The sequence below is a fragment of the Botrytis porri genome (assembly GCF_014898465.1).
Source record: "Botrytis porri strain MUCL 3234 chromosome Unknown BPOR_012, whole genome shotgun sequence".
Classification (NCBI taxonomy): Eukaryota; Fungi; Ascomycota; class Leotiomycetes; order Helotiales; family Sclerotiniaceae; genus Botrytis; species Botrytis porri.
The window spans coordinates 1,288,139-1,304,121 of record NW_024066086.1 but is presented as its reverse complement, the minus strand read 5'-3'; the positions used below and the strand labels follow the sequence as shown (position 1 = coordinate 1,304,121).

The 15,983-nt window shown below is 42.9% G+C and overlaps 2 protein-coding genes across 2 annotated transcripts; one reads left to right on the top strand and one right to left on the bottom strand.

Annotated features, from left to right (window-relative positions):
* Nucleotides 1–6,846: 6,846 nt before the first annotated feature.
* EAF01_008913 (uncharacterized protein) lies at nt 6,847–7,091 on the bottom strand (the record flags this gene model as incomplete). Its single annotated transcript, XM_038917169.1, has 2 exons — nt 6,847–7,016; nt 7,070–7,091. The coding sequence occupies 2 exons, from the start codon at nt 7,089–7,091 to the stop codon at nt 6,847–6,849; spliced, it is 192 nt and encodes a 63-aa protein (XP_038767563.1).
* Nucleotides 7,092–12,990: 5,899 nt separating this feature from the next.
* EAF01_008912 (uncharacterized protein) lies at nt 12,991–15,560 on the top strand. The gene is made up of 7 exons (XM_038917168.1): nt 12,991–13,058; nt 13,380–13,699; nt 13,808–13,980; nt 14,035–14,118; nt 14,176–14,524; nt 14,579–14,977; nt 15,031–15,560. Exons 2-7 carry the CDS (start codon nt 13,654–13,656, stop codon nt 15,174–15,176), a joined length of 1,197 nt encoding a protein of 398 aa, XP_038767562.1. The 5' UTR covers nt 12,991–13,058; nt 13,380–13,653; the 3' UTR covers nt 15,177–15,560.
* The last annotated feature ends 423 nt before the right edge of the window (nt 15,561–15,983 follow it).

The window sequence follows — 15,983 nt, the reverse complement described above, 5'->3', positions numbered from 1 at the left end:
TTGAATCCAAGACAATCCTCCAACATCGACATCCTAATTATCGAACACCCAGATTCCCAAACTTTGCACTCTTCCTACGTCTGATATCCAGAAGATATGGTCATCACACGTCCATCTATCCCACAAACCGACTACGATGTAGTCCAAAACAATATTCATACCTGGATTTCATATCAACTTGCAGCGAGTCTCCAAGAATTACCCCGCATTCTATCTCACCATTTCACTCTCAGTATAGAAAAAAGACCCATGTACGAAAAATCAGAATAGCAAACCCCAGACCACCTAGATTGTTCGAAGAAGAGCCCATGAGTATATCAAAACGAAAGAAAAAATTCAATATCCACACTGTTATCTTCTCTCCCCAAAGACAAGCATACCACATATATGCATGAACCCAATCCACAAACCCAGCATACTATCACCCAACCCATCCTAAGACTCAAACTCCAGAAGTAATTCCAATCACTATACCTCAAACTCACCACCATCCACACAAACTCCCCCCAAAACAACTCAACCATCCATTCATCACTACAAACAAGACTAGCCCGCAGAAATATCCAGATCAATTTCAACAACAACACGACAATGACAACATATCCACAACCCTTCAGGTATCGACACACTTTGTACCATTCATCATAGCACTCGGGACCCTCAGTACAATTTCGAATCAACCAGAAAGCTGTAATGAATATCCAAGCAGAACACAACTGCTCACACTTCTCCCCACTCATGAAACATAAAAATAAACTCCCTATAATTTTGAATTCGCTACCTGCCTGCCTGCCTATCTCCCTCCATACACATTACATCTATCATACACTCAAGCCCTTCAACTACGCTCATTTCTTAATTATCCAATTGAACTTAGACTCAACTCCAAACCCAAACTCAACATTGATACTCCTCTCCTTCTCCCTCCCCTTCTCCCTGTCCCATCTTTTTCCTTCCACAACTATCTCACATGCAACCCCCCCCCCCCCCCCCCCCCCCCCAAAACAAAAACTAAAACCAAAAAAGAAACCAAGTAGCGAGTAACATCACCAACTGTAAACCTCTACCAAATCCGACGTCAAGAAACCACACATACCGATCCAACACTCTCCCAAACCTTCACCACAAATCCTCATTCTGATCTCTATTTACCACAATACATTATACAAGGACAGAAAGACGACGTAGAAGTGTATAAAACAGAGAGGTAGTATTTTGAAAGACTATCAATGTCACTGTTACTCCTAGCATTTCATCCCATCTCAGTACACGACACCACATTATACCAAACCATAACACAGCGTACCCATTTTCAGCTTTCAAGAGACTCTGATTATAATGAAAGACGAGGAATTCTGTTCTGGATATATCAGCCGAGTATCGAATCTATCGCTACTCCCATAGCTAGACTTGTAGGATTCCCATATGCCGATCGATTGCGAATTTGCCTACTCGATGACTTCTGCCTATTCTCACGGTATGTATCTAGAATATCTGTGTATCCAATTCTAGAACCAATTTTCAAAACTCATTAATTGAACTCCAATTTCTTCTCCGAGCCTTCCTGGAATGAAAATATGATACAAGGTGACTACCAAACTTTCGGCTTGCCAGCCTACTCGGGACTCACCTACCTCTACTCTGCCCTCTCATCCGAGCACACAATCTTCCAACCTTATTCCTACCCCTGAACACTCAACACTCAAATCCTCTCCCGAAATCCCCGCTCTTCCCACAATCCCTTCCGATCCTACCACCGGAAACTTCTCCCATCTCCAACCCACCATCTCCCTCCCAAAAAGCCGTGTAACACGACCTATCCCATTTCCCATCCCCACCACGATCCCATCTTGATACGTGCTGCATTACCGTCCCATATAGTCTCATCCACATACATATTGTCCATCCATCCGTACATCCCTACCTATCGCTCACATGCCAGATGGCAGATACTGATCGAGTTTCCACCACCGCACCGCACTGTACCGAGTACCTGAATCCTAGTTCTAGTATTCCATGCGTCGTACCAAAAATCGGGAATGACACCCGAAGCCAAGATCTTTGACCGATCAAAAATCGCAACACAGCACTCTCTCTATATAAATATAAGTAGAGCCAAGAAACAGTAGAGAACACAACACCGCAGCGAGTTCACATCCCGATTTTAGTACCACGATGAAAACCCGATCCCAGATAAAGCAAGCGAGCAAGATGAAGCAAGACAAGAGAGAAAGACAACTTGGGTACGCAAACAAAGGTAAGAGGTACGGAAGACGCATGGCTGTCTAATCATGTGATAAGATATGATATATGACATGCCGTAAACGGCTTTTTGTCTAGGAGTCCTTGCACGGGATCCTCGGGAACGGGGAATTGAGTCGAAGAGCTGAAATGGCTGCCCGACTTGACCCTGTTCACATTTCAGACACGAGAAAGAACGTTGCACGATAACGATAAGCGTGCAACAAACGGTGGAGTATTACCTTTGTATAGTGGAGCTCTCCCTTGCTCCCGCAAGCTAGAGAGACAAGCGCTAGAAAAGAAGCAAGCAAGCCCTGAACACCGCAAGACTAGAGTTTCTGAACGGCGCAAATGAATCTGCTTTCTATACCTTTATAGGTAGCTATAGCTAGCTAGACCCGGCTATTTAACAATTCTCCAACGCGAATTTATTTGGAACCGAGATTCATTACAGAAAAGGCACCAGGTACAAGTGCATCGAGCAGATACCAAGACACGAACTCGTGCGAAGAAAACAATAGCAACAATATAATCCTCCGTAGTGACCTCTTAGCCACCATGGCTGACCGGATAAGAATATACCGGCATAAAAGACACATTTGGCCTCCTCCAGAGAATCATACACACATAGATCATCAGATGCACTACGATTGGTAGATTAACCAGCCTGGCTGCACACTTTGCAGAAAGCGTGCGTGAAGGACAAGCGACGCAATCGATACTTCGATGCATATTCATCGCCTCTTGGAAAAGCGCCATCCACGTGACGGACGTCTGCGTTGTTCTTGCACATGTTATTCAGGCGGTCCCAAGCCAGGAAAGATGCGCAGTAAGCGATGGGAAAATGGGTGAAGAGGCATTCATTGAAGGCATGAATGCGTGGAGGCTGCAGTCAGACGAATCCTGGTCTCTTATTGCAGATTTGTGCGACGACTTGGATGGAATGCTGCCCGGTAAAATTCGTCACGGAAAGGTATGCGGGAGGGAACGGGAGCCCGATGGTTTTGGTGATGGGAGGAGGCGGGAGAGGTAATTTCGAATGCGGGTTCGATGATATTTGTATATTGTTTTCTTCCAACCAATCATCAGAATGAGGAATTCTACCCACCCAATCCAAGATCCCCCTTTCATCCCCACTCATCCCACCCAAGAAAAGCGATGCTCGCTCTCTCGCCTGGTGGCCCAAAGCTTCAAAAGGTCGGTTGTACGGGATTCGTGGATACCTACCTACCTACCCTCGAGCTAGCTACCTAGACGCAGGAGGAAAGAGGTTAAAATTGATCCATCACCCCTCAACTGTACTGTAAACTATATAATAACACAAGTGTTAGTAATCTTAAACAAATCCTTAGACCATCTTCTGTTATAGCACTATGTTAACTTCAAACTCGCTGGATTGAAATGCCACCATTGGATTTCTGAAGAGCTTCACTAGTGATCAATTCCGATCTGCTTTCCTCCTATGAACAACCGACACTCCTACATCGTAAGATTACATAGGTACGTACTCCATACATACACACACCAAACGCACGGTCATGTCCTCCCTCAATCTACGAATAGATCGTCCTGTGGCCTGGGCTATGCAAGCTATCTCTCTCTCTATATATGATGATGCTATACATACTTCGTACATATAGGCGACCTCGGATACGGAGATGATCAATGATGTTCCCTGCCACAGGACTCTGTTTCGGAAATCCAGAAGTCTGATTGGAATCAATGAAACGTGTGACGATGCTGACTATCGATATTTCTTCATCGATGTTACTATACTTTTGTAAATGTGGTTGTGGTGACGATGTCGACGACGATATCAAAGCATACCATAATCCCCTCTCCTCTCCTCCCCGGAGTCAAGGAAAGAAGTTAAACGTTGATCTTGATTTTTGTACCTAGAATGCATGCATGCATGAATGAATGAATGAATACATAACATCTCCCATCCAGATTTCCATCTTCCTATCCAATTGGAGATAAGAATGGATGACATTGTATTCTGTATATGTCCTGCACTTGGTATCATTAAGTATCCCAATATGATATATGATAGAAATTTCCAACGATCCAAAACGTATCGACTATTGGGTATATTAGTGAGATCATTCATTCATTACCGTCATGACTTTTCGATATCGGCATAGACATCTCAAAGCCAGCCACCGGGAAGGGAGTTAAGTACTACTATCCGAGATACATGCATGTACATGAGGTAGTATTTACATCCATCCATCTCGTCACCATGATATTTTGATATCGACTGATCAGTAGAGGATCAATAAACTCTCTAGCTATAGTAGCTATCTAATAGAAGTTAGTGACAGTTATACTACGGATAGTATCTTCCATCCACTACCCCGCTTCCTCCAAAGGGGGCAGTGCAAATCAATCAACCAATCAATAGATAGATAGATACCTAGCAAACGCACACCAAACCACAACCCGACTATCCTAAATAAGAAAGAGAAGATAATGATCCTTCAATGTCTATCGACCCATTCCGGTTCTCCTACAGCTACCATATACAACCTCGAGCTACCAACCTAGTACATACATACATTCCTCCATTCAATCTCCATCAACCCGCCTGCCCGCCTGCTTTCACGAAACGTGAAAAGTTGGTGCACGCTACGCTGCACCGCCGTTGAAAGTCAATTCGAAAATGTATGATGTCGTCACTGTAACTGTACTCTAGACGTACCGAGTTGAGATGTTGAACTTGGGGGTGCGGAGTAGAGTTTTATTGCTTGGATAGGTACTGATACATAGATACGTATACACATGCTTTCAATATCAAGATTCTGGGATTCTCTGGAGGGGGTTTAGGGTTTTTCTCATTGTATATATCAGATGTTTGAGAGGTAATGAATGCGATCATTCAGTAGAATATCTCAATCTTTATTAATTATACAAATTTCTATCACTAACTTATACATATATATAGTAAAATAATATAAGATCTTACATACTTTGAATAGCTAGTAGTAGATAGTAGGAATACTTCAATCCATCACTCATACCCATAGCTCTGTATCTAATACTCAAATGCAAAAGTACACACATACATATTCATGCCCTCAGCTTCCTCACCTGCTGTACTCGACACGGTTTCCACAACACGAATCCATCCATTCCCAAGCTCCCAATTTCAAAAACAGCCTACAGTATTTTCTTTTCTTCTCTCTGCCCTGAATGTCTCACAACAGTCGACCTATCCTATCTTATCCTATCCCACCACCTCAAAATCCATCGAATGGACACCTGCATATATTTTCTGCGCGCAGAGAGTTGCAAGTTACATACACGCAATCTGTGTTTTCAGGGCGTGAAGACGGGAGAGGTAATTGTATACCTATTTGGTGGTGAGATAAGTTGCGTTGAGCTGTAGCGGTGTGAACTCTGAGTCGTATGGATATATATATATATGTGTGTAAATTATGTATGTATATCCCAATACCTATAACTACAGCATCTGAAAGTTAGATATCTATCTACCTACCAGGAAGTGTTTCATCCCGAGCATTTTAATATCATTAGATATCAGGATTCGATGAATGATTTATTGATCAATATTTTAAAAAGTAAGCAAACAAACAAACAAACAAGTCCAATCTAAATCTAAATCTAAATCTATATCTATATCTCAATCCAACTCCAGATCTTTCGATATCTATCTACAGAGTATTTAGAGAAGATACAAATATTAATAAATAAATGAATGAATAAAGGAATAAATGATCACGACATCTTCACTATTGCCGATTTTGACTTTCCTCTCGCGTGGTCTGGTCCTGTGGAATGGGTTGGCTTTCCAATCAATCATTCAACCAATCAATCAATGATACGAAGCCCCTTCTCTTCTCTCCTCCCCTCTCCTCGGCTCCCCTCTCCTCTCACCCACCCATCCACCTACAGTACCTCGGACCATAGATCACGAGTCACGAGGACAATGTCAGAGAAACTAATACATTTTAGATGCAAGATGTGATGGATAACAGGGGCTATCAATATCATTGAATGAATGAATGCTTGAATGAAATCCAGTCACTGAAATGAAAGAGAAAAGAGAACAAATGAGGAGACGAGAAAAGGTGGAAAGGAAAGAAAGGGGATAGAAACGCTAGAGGATAAATGGATGGATGAATATGCGTGGTGTTAATAGATGTGGATGTGGATGTGTATATATGCGGATTGGATGTTTGATGATGGCTTCGAGATTCGCAATTGAGATGTTGGTTCCTGATTCTGAGTAACCCATGGTGGTCGGTCAGCTAGGTATGGCTAGTTGTGTTTCATCGTCATACTCTTTTTATTCACTTCTCCAATTGCAATTCCTCTCCTTCAGTGCTCCGGTTGGCATCATGTACATGTGTCTACGAGGTACACAGTTCGTTCATTCATGAATAGACAAAGTACCTGAGATCAAGCAGCACACTGTACGTACAGTACATACAATAGTACAATAATACATACCGCCACGATCCAATCCATCCAGCCCCTCTGGCTCATCTCGTCCATCTCGTCCATCTCGTATCCGCCCACCATCCCATTCGACCCTGTGATTCAACACCCTGTCTCCCCATTCCCACCATTCCCACCATCCCATCATTTTCCTGGACCCGTGACCGATAAACCTAAAAAAAATTCGGGTCCTGACTCCCACCACGGACGGGCGTTGCAAAACTGGCCTCGAGGCTCGAGCTTGCGTTGGTCGTCTGTTGGCTGACTTTCTCCTCTAACTGCTCTCGGTTCGGGATTGAGAATGCATGGAATTCCTAGAGGGTGTGTTCATGGTGGAAATATGGTGCAGACGGGGGGTAACGAATACCCTGGATTTTAGTCAGGACCATATTGGCGGTATCTATTCTCATTGGGTCTCGGGAGGGTGTTCTGGTTGTGGAGGGGGGCTTGGAACTTATTGATAACATGAGCGACACGAGGAGTTGACAAAACGTCGGGTATGGGTGTATCAGTCTGTGTGTTTGTAACGTTATGAAGTGTACAGTATGTATATAGGTTGGTGTAATAATGATGTTGTTGGTGGCTGGTGGTTACCTTGAAGCTTAGTATACTTCATTAAGCAATGTTCAAAGTTACCACCTAGTCGTCAATGTAATTATGGAAATGTATGCTGGCTTGATGATTACACTGAAGGAAGAGCGAGAAGCCACCAAGCCATTTCCTACCCTGATTAACAAATACATGATTGTGAGTACACCAAACACTATATGATGAGACACTCTACCAACCGATTTCATGCCTCGAAAGGTCCAAAAGTCCAAAAGGCTTCTTTGATATCTTGGCTAAGCCAAAGACCGGGTTGACAGTACTGGGTGACTTGACTGAGATAAATCTAATCCATTCATGATTCGTGGTAACTCACATTCGTCCTACCTGACAATCTCTTTGATTACATGCAAATTAATTTCTTGTATTTCCCGTAACTACCTATAAGGTACCGAATATCGAGTATCAGTATCGAGTATACCATATCCTGTCAACTGGTACAACATTCCCTCAAATGAAGAGTTTTGAAGCCAATCCTGACCGGAATCTTTGTAACTTGGTCTGTGCATTGTGTTGTGTACCAAAGAATGACCATGAGCATCCCAAAACATTCAACCCGACTGGTGAAGGAGACTTTGAGTGGTAAAACAAAAGTAACCATTCTTCAAGGAATTACATCGCATCAGATATAGTAGGCGAAGACGAGATAAAACAATTTGATCCTGTCCTTCACCTCACCAATTTGAGCCTTCTATTCATCAAGGGATGTCCTTGACTCAACAGATTGATTCCCGGGAAAGAGGGGCTCACGAGGCAAATGGATGCTGCCATGGAGTCTCACAGAAATGATTGACGGACTCGAAGAGGATGCAAAGTACCCGTCATTTTGCGCCAAGAACCGGGTACCCATATTGACTACAACATCCAGATGAGGTAGTGGATGATCTGTACGGGTGTAACTCTTACCGTTCATATATCAATACGGCAGGTCGCCGGCCGCGGAGAGACACAGGATACTCTGAGGAAAGATTATTCCAATGGATTGGGAACATGGGAATCGACATTCCCATCTAGTATCGTGGACATCGACTCCTTTGGGCTAGTCGAATCCAATCGAATCATCATGGGGATTGATGATGATCTGATATGGCTCGACACACGTAGCATCTAGACTCTGTTCATGAACCTCCTTTGGGATTTCTAGACCACGAGCATAACCAAATTCTATTCCCTCACTCTCACACGTCCTCACACGGAAGACGGGGAAGACGAAGCGCGCGACAGAATGATTCTCATCTCCTGCTACATCAGCATGCTGTACCTCATCTCTCTACCCACCGGATGGGACTCGCTGTCCTTTTTCTTTATATATGTGCACCCATTCACTCCATGCAGCATTGCCCCAAAAGCGTAATTAGCTTCAGCTCCATTTGCGCGTTGCACCACTCACCAATCGCAAAGCTAGACGTCTAGTCGATCGTTCGACGTACATACCATATTACATATCGACTTGCGAGACGCTTATGCAATGAGGACTGTTTTAGGACATGTCACGGGTCACAGGTCGTTTTTTGATGTTATTTATGATGATTTTGATGGATGGATAGGGATTTTGATCTATGGAAATGGGAAAATTGAAATGCAAGTTCCGGCATGAATACATTATCTTTCATATTATTACTATACTCTAAACATCGTCCCTACCTATTAGAATTGAAAGTCAATGAATGGGATTCGATCTTTAATTTTTTATTAATAATAATTCTCTTAACTTACTCTTTCCCTTTCTCACTAAAAGATGCTCAGACATTAATATGGCGCGTGCTGGATCATCAGAATTGATCCCATGATCGTTTTTTAAATCACTCCATTATTGAAACTTTGTCCTCTCTGGAAGGCTTTGTGGAACCTTAATCACAGACCTAAAACCCAAAATTGAACTGGCATGTGCTTGTTTGTATGTAACTCTATAAAATCAAAAGGCATTTATTCCCTTATTCACCAAGACGTGATTAAGGAAAGAGATACTAGACACTCGAGGATATTCATGTTGTACTCGGCCAGAGATTGACTAACAGAGAGGGAGATGGAGAAATAGAGGTGCTCCATAACCATCGTACTGACACTACGTACCGGGTTCGAGGAATATAAAATGATTGTCCCACCCTATCTTGCCTGACCACAATGAGATCTAGCAAAAAAAGACGTTCCCTCATGATCCTCTCTCACACGCTTGGTAGGTCGAGCATAGCTCTAAAACTCGAGGTATGATTCAAGGTGGCAATGAGGTGACCAATTACATCGACTCCCCATTCCCAAGTGATGATAGCTAACAGAGTACGTAACTCCGTGGAGGGAAATCTCTACACTCGCTACAGTAGCTTGAGAGCGAGCAGGTACCGTTCCTGAAAGAAAGATTTTCCGGGTATCGTTTATGGTTTACCAAGACGGTGATGATGGCAAAAAGATTTCCAAGTATAAAGGTCGTAAAGCTTGGATATGACATCAATGGGTTGCTATCTCCGAGTAATAATCATCGGAGCCTTGAATGGACCAGTAGATACTCAGCCACCGAAATAGGAAAAAAGGAAGCTCTTTTTCTTTGTTCCAGGTGTTCCTCGATGATTGATGTATGTATGTAAGATAGATACCCAGGTGCTGGATTGGAATTCAGAGAGGCACAAAGTGTAATTATGGACATATCGTCCGCCGTAGACTCGTTAATGTGCTTGTTGCTCGTACCTAGCTTGTATATGTCTTTTGTGCAGAAATACCACGAGATGGAATGAATATCCCCTATCATTTACTCTGTAGATTTGGTACAGAGTTTGGATAGGTGCAACGCATATTCCACCACGGCACAGAGTATCAAAGTCCACAATGTCATAGATTTGTAAATCAAGGTCATGTTAGAGATTTTGACAGAAAATAGATTAACCCCTAGCCAACGCTACTTGATGCCGAGAACTTCGAACCCCTCATTCGTGTCCCGCATTGAGCTTCACATTTATCATAACTCACAGAATCTTCTGTATTCAACCAACCTACCGGTTTCTTGTAGAGATTTGGAGGGGATTCATGAAGATGTACATCTATCAACGTCTACGAAATAGATTTAGATATCTTTATTTACCTCAAACCTATAAGTTGCCTCGTCGTTTCTTTACCCAGCTTTTTCCCTTCACCATCCGCCTCCTCCTTGAATCCTTGTCCCTCCCATCCTTCTCTCCAGTACTCCACGAGTCCTATAAAAATAATTTGTCCCTCCTCCCATGTCCTTGGCCCCCTGTATACATTTTGCTGCAATGCAGGACAGAAAAAAAGACAGCAAAATAAATTCAAACGTCAAGTTCCAGCACGCTAATCTAAGACCAAATCATTAAGCGATTGTCATCTTACCTACGTCTATCCGCTTTTTATTTTGGTGGTGAACCCCTCATATCCATCGTTCTTGCCAACCCTTTGCATGGACTAAGGCAAAGCATCCACTATCCACTGTTGATCTCTGAAAGCCAGAAGATCATTCGCCAACACTCCTCTTACTCCATAATCCAAAGTTTAACACCTGCACCATCGAAATTTATTCACTAGACGACTACATTCGTCAAATGAACACTGAGCTTTGTATTCTAGGTACTCTGTACAGCTTTCGCCCACAACACTCGGTTCGTAGCTACCGGAGGATAGAGCGAAACGCAAGTAGAAAGAGATGAAAATTAAAGGGATTTTGACCAAAAGTAAAAAGAAGGGACTTTTGATCCCCTCTCGTATCCTCCACCTTGTATATATTGACTCCATACGACTGCTGTCGACAAGAAGGGTGGTTTTGTCATTCAAGCTGCTCGGTACTCAATCCAATATCGACCTCGAAACCCCCTGTACTCACTCTAATAAACCTCTCACTGCATTTACATCACATTTTTAAACTCCCATCTCGATCTTTCTACCTTCTGACCTCCTACCAACAAAACAAGACATCTAATCCTACCTCTACCCAGCCTTTTCTGATCCTCGTTGGGACCCCTTCATTAGACTGTGAGGATTGATATCACGAAGTAGTCTCTTGAAAACTATCCTGGCGTCTACTCTCCTTCCATCGCCTGACTGACAATAATAAAATACCTACCTCGAATATTTTGTTGTGTCATGATCATTTATTACTTGGATGAGATATTAGAACAACTAATTACATACAGCCCTCTAACCTCTTCTACTCGTGCCTTTCTTCCTGCCCAAAATACAACGTGCGTGCCAGCCTTATCTCATCCGTCACTCCCCTTGGGAATTCCCACAGATTAGATTAGATCCAACACTTTTTTTTTCTATATCAGCGAGATTATATCTTTCGAATCAATCCCAAACGTCAATTCAACATTTTCCATCTTGAATTGTGTTACAGTACCAAAGAAAGATCCTGTCCACCCCCCTCATCACAAACCATTGGTACCTTTTTTGACTGCGGTACGGTACAATCATTGGTGAACTAAGAGGCGCACGAAGAAGTAGCTAGGAACAAGACGACTGAGAACGAATTAAACACTACGCTTGAAGGATCATGAGCAACAAGTGACCATTACAAAAAGCACAAACGGGTCAAACCTGTTGGAACGAATCACGAAGTCAGGAAATGCTACCCTAGTCGACCATTAGTCCCAACTACTCCCATCCCCCCCAAAACCGAGCGCGTGAGCAACACAGCCAGTATTTCCAGAGCCAAGGAATAAATAAGTTTGGAAGCAAATTCAGACAGAACAGGAACGAGAAGAGGAAGACGAGGAAGCAGAAGAGCAGAGGAGTTGAATTTACAACTACTCAACTATAACCTTACTACACATACAGGAGACGCAGTACGGAACCACGATCTACGAACCACTCCATTCAATCTTATTTTATAAGTTTTTATTTATTTATACCTATACCTAAAGTATAGGTAGTCGTCATTCGACCTTGTTATACATTGCAATAAACTTCACTCTTTTACCCTTTTACCCTTTTAGGTGATTTGTAGTGTCTTTTGGAACAAATCAAGAAATTGACCGGGCAAATTCACCCACCCAACGACCACCACTACCACTACCATCACCACCACCACGACCTCTTCTTTTCTCTGCTTCTTTACACTGCCTCTACAGTCCTTGACCATCCATACACATACAAAATCACTATACACCACGCATCACGCACCTGCACTACCTTATTTACCTTACCTTAGTCTACCTTGCCTTAAGTTACCTTGGTTTAGCTCAACCTTCCTCTTAGTCCCTCCATTCTCATCTCTCTCCTAAATTCCTCCCTCGCTCTCCGGATATCATACATACAACCATACAACCATACAACCATACAGCCATACGACCCATCGACCACTCGACCACTCGACCATACGAGCATACGACCAATACACACCACCACCACCACCATAACCACCACCATCACCCACCATTCACCACACATCCCATTCATCCATCAGCAAATCAATACATAGTACCCGACAGTACACCTTACATACTATCCACTCAACGAACCACTCAATTTTACCCTGATCACCTTACCTGTTCCCGTATTGGAGAAAAGAAAAACAAAACAAAACATCACCCAAAAAATAACAAAAACAATCCACCGCCGCAACGACCATCATCGAAATAGATTCTATTCATTCATTTGAATAAGACTCGAATTCGAACGCCCCGGTCCTTTCTGTACGAAATCAATACAATACAATACCATCCATACATACATACCTACATTCAAATTCAAATTCAAATTCAAATTCAAATTCCATACACATTACCTCAGGGTGAATTTAAAATACGGTACGCCTTGACCAACTCTTCTTTTTGCCTTGCCTTGTTCATTCATTACTTCCGTACACATAATACATATTGGCACACTTGGACATTACATTCATTACATACACACCTCGTCTTTCTCTCTTTCTCCCTCTCTTCTCCAACTCTCTCTCTACCTCTGCCTCTCCCTCTCCCTCCACCACACACACCACATCACATCACATCACATCTCATCTCATAATATAACATAACATCCATACATCCCCCATCCCACCGCCCTCCACCCAACCCCTCCCAACCATTAAAGGGCCACAACCACTAACTCCCCAATTTCTCATCAATCAGCCGCAGTCTCACTTTGGCCATCAATCTCATTTTTTTTTTCCAACTTCTCGATTTCCAAAATAAATTGGGTGAATAATTCTTCGACTGGTCAGCCTGTCACGTTATTGAAGATCATTCACTTGGTAATTACCGATTGATTGATTACTTTTGGTCGCACACTCGGTGTTCAATTGCCCAACACGGACTACAACAGGTCATCAACCAGTCTCCTCACAACCCTCCTCGTTTACAGCCCACCTCACGAACGATAATAATCGGTGTTTTGGACTTCAATATGTCGTCAAATCGGCCTGCTGCCTTCTCGAGCTTAAGAATGGGAGGTAAGAAACATACTCCTACATATGGTCTTTCCCCTTACCTTGCTACCACCTCTTTTTTTTTTCTTTGGGGCGGAAGATGGATTCTAATGGTTTTTTTCAATCCTACAGAAGTAATCCGCGAAAAGGTTCAAGATGGCGTTACGGGCGAAACCCGAGATATGCAATATACACAATGCAAGATTGTTGGAAACGGTTCCTTCGGTGTGGTCTTTCAAACCAAGTTGTCACCTTCAGGAGAAGATGCTGCCATCAAACGCGTTTTGCAAGACAAGAGATTCAAGGTTTGCGACGTCTTTTCGAGTCTACAAAGAACTGGTTACTGATACAAGTACTAGAATCGTGAATTGCAAATCATGCGCATTGTTCGTCACCCCAACATCGTCGAATTAAAGGCATTCTATTATTCCAACGGCGAGCGAGTAAGTTTATTCCACCCTGCACAAACATAATGAGCATTTCTGATGAGCATTTGGTAGAAGGATGAAGTATATCTTAATCTAGTGCAAGAATTCGTTCCTGAGACTGTTTACCGCGCATCAAGATATTTCAACAAGATGAAGACAACAATGCCGATCATCGAAGTCAAGCTTTACATCTATCAACTCTTCCGCGCCCTCGCCTACATCCACTCACAAGGAATCTGCCATCGTGATATCAAGCCACAAAATTTGCTCTTAGACCCCGGCAGTGGAATTTTGAAGCTGTGTGATTTTGGTAGTGCAAAGATACTCGTAGAGAATGAGCCAAACGTTTCATACATTTGCTCACGCTACTACAGAGCACCCGAGTTAATTTTCGGTGCTACTAACTACACAACCAAGATTGGTAAGAATACACGAATGATGAAGACGGTGTAAACAATACTGACTGCCTTGATAGATGTTTGGTCAACTGGCTGTGTGATGGCAGAATTAATGCTTGGTCAACCACTCTTCCCAGGCGAATCTGGTATTGATCAACTTGTCGAAATTATCAAGGTCCTAGGTACACCCACTCGGGATCAAATCCGTACCATGAACCCCAACTATATGGAGCATAAGTTCCCTCAGATCAAGCCACACCCATTCAACAAGGTCTTCCGCAAAGCTGATGCTAGTGCCATCGAACTCATCTCCAAGTTGTTAGAGTACACTCCCACCGAGAGACTTTCAGCCATTGAAGCTATGGTCCACCCATTCTTTGATGAGTTGCGTGAACCAGACAAGACATTCCCGGATTCTCGCCACCCCGGAAACTCAGCAAAGAATCTCCCAACTTTGTTCGATTTCTCTCTTCATGGTATGTTATGAACTTTATGTCACATCAGCGGTACAATACTAATACGTCAATAGAATTATCCATTGCACCGGAACACAACCAACGGCTGGTACCGCAATATACTCGCGCAGGTTTGGTAGCAAGAGATAGCAAACTTGATATTGATAGCCCAGATTTCAAACCATTGACGAGAGATGCGATGATGGCAAGATTAGATTGAGGGAGGAGTTAAAGCAAAATGACTGATGAATGAATGCTTTCCTGTCGCTCGGCCTTAGAGCTCTGCAATGGAGTCGAGATTTTTCGAGCGATAACACCCGGCGATAAAAAACCCCCAGCATATTAAAGGTTCTGCATATCTCGTCTGCAACGTTGGCAGGCCAAAATCAAGTTTGTGGAAGTCCGGGAGATGCATGGCAGGAATACGAAGTTAGTCTATGATGATGGTATGCGTTATTTGGTTTGATAGGAATACCCATAAGGTGGAATTTTCGTTGAGCACGAGTTTTCAGTTCCAGCTAAGGATTACTCCCTTGGTACTCGAAACAGCGGTGATTGGGAAAAGGGATATGAAATATGATGGATATTGATTCATGAGGGGGGTTGTGGAATGGGGGTGGGTGGTAGTTTATGGGATTCAACGAATACTTCTATCGGCACCTCGTTACTAGACTTTCTTGCATGAGGAGAAAAAATTATGGCCTTTTTGCTCTCTTCTTCCGTTTTTTGTTCCACATTGTGTTGTGTACCTCGTGTGATGAGGATTGATGGGTTGGCTGGACCTTCTACTTTTGCATCTTCTGACTCCTTTTCCTTTTCATCCTTTTTTTTTTTTCTCTTCTTTTTCGGCACCCCTTCAATCGCTACTTGATATTTTGATACTCCAAGACAGGCATGCAAGCAAGATTCAGGCGTACCTTTTTCTTTTCACATTTTACATTTTAGTTGTGGTTGTGATGGTGGACGAATATTGATATGGCATGAATGGAATGGACTAATTGATACGAGAGAAATTAAAGGAAAATAA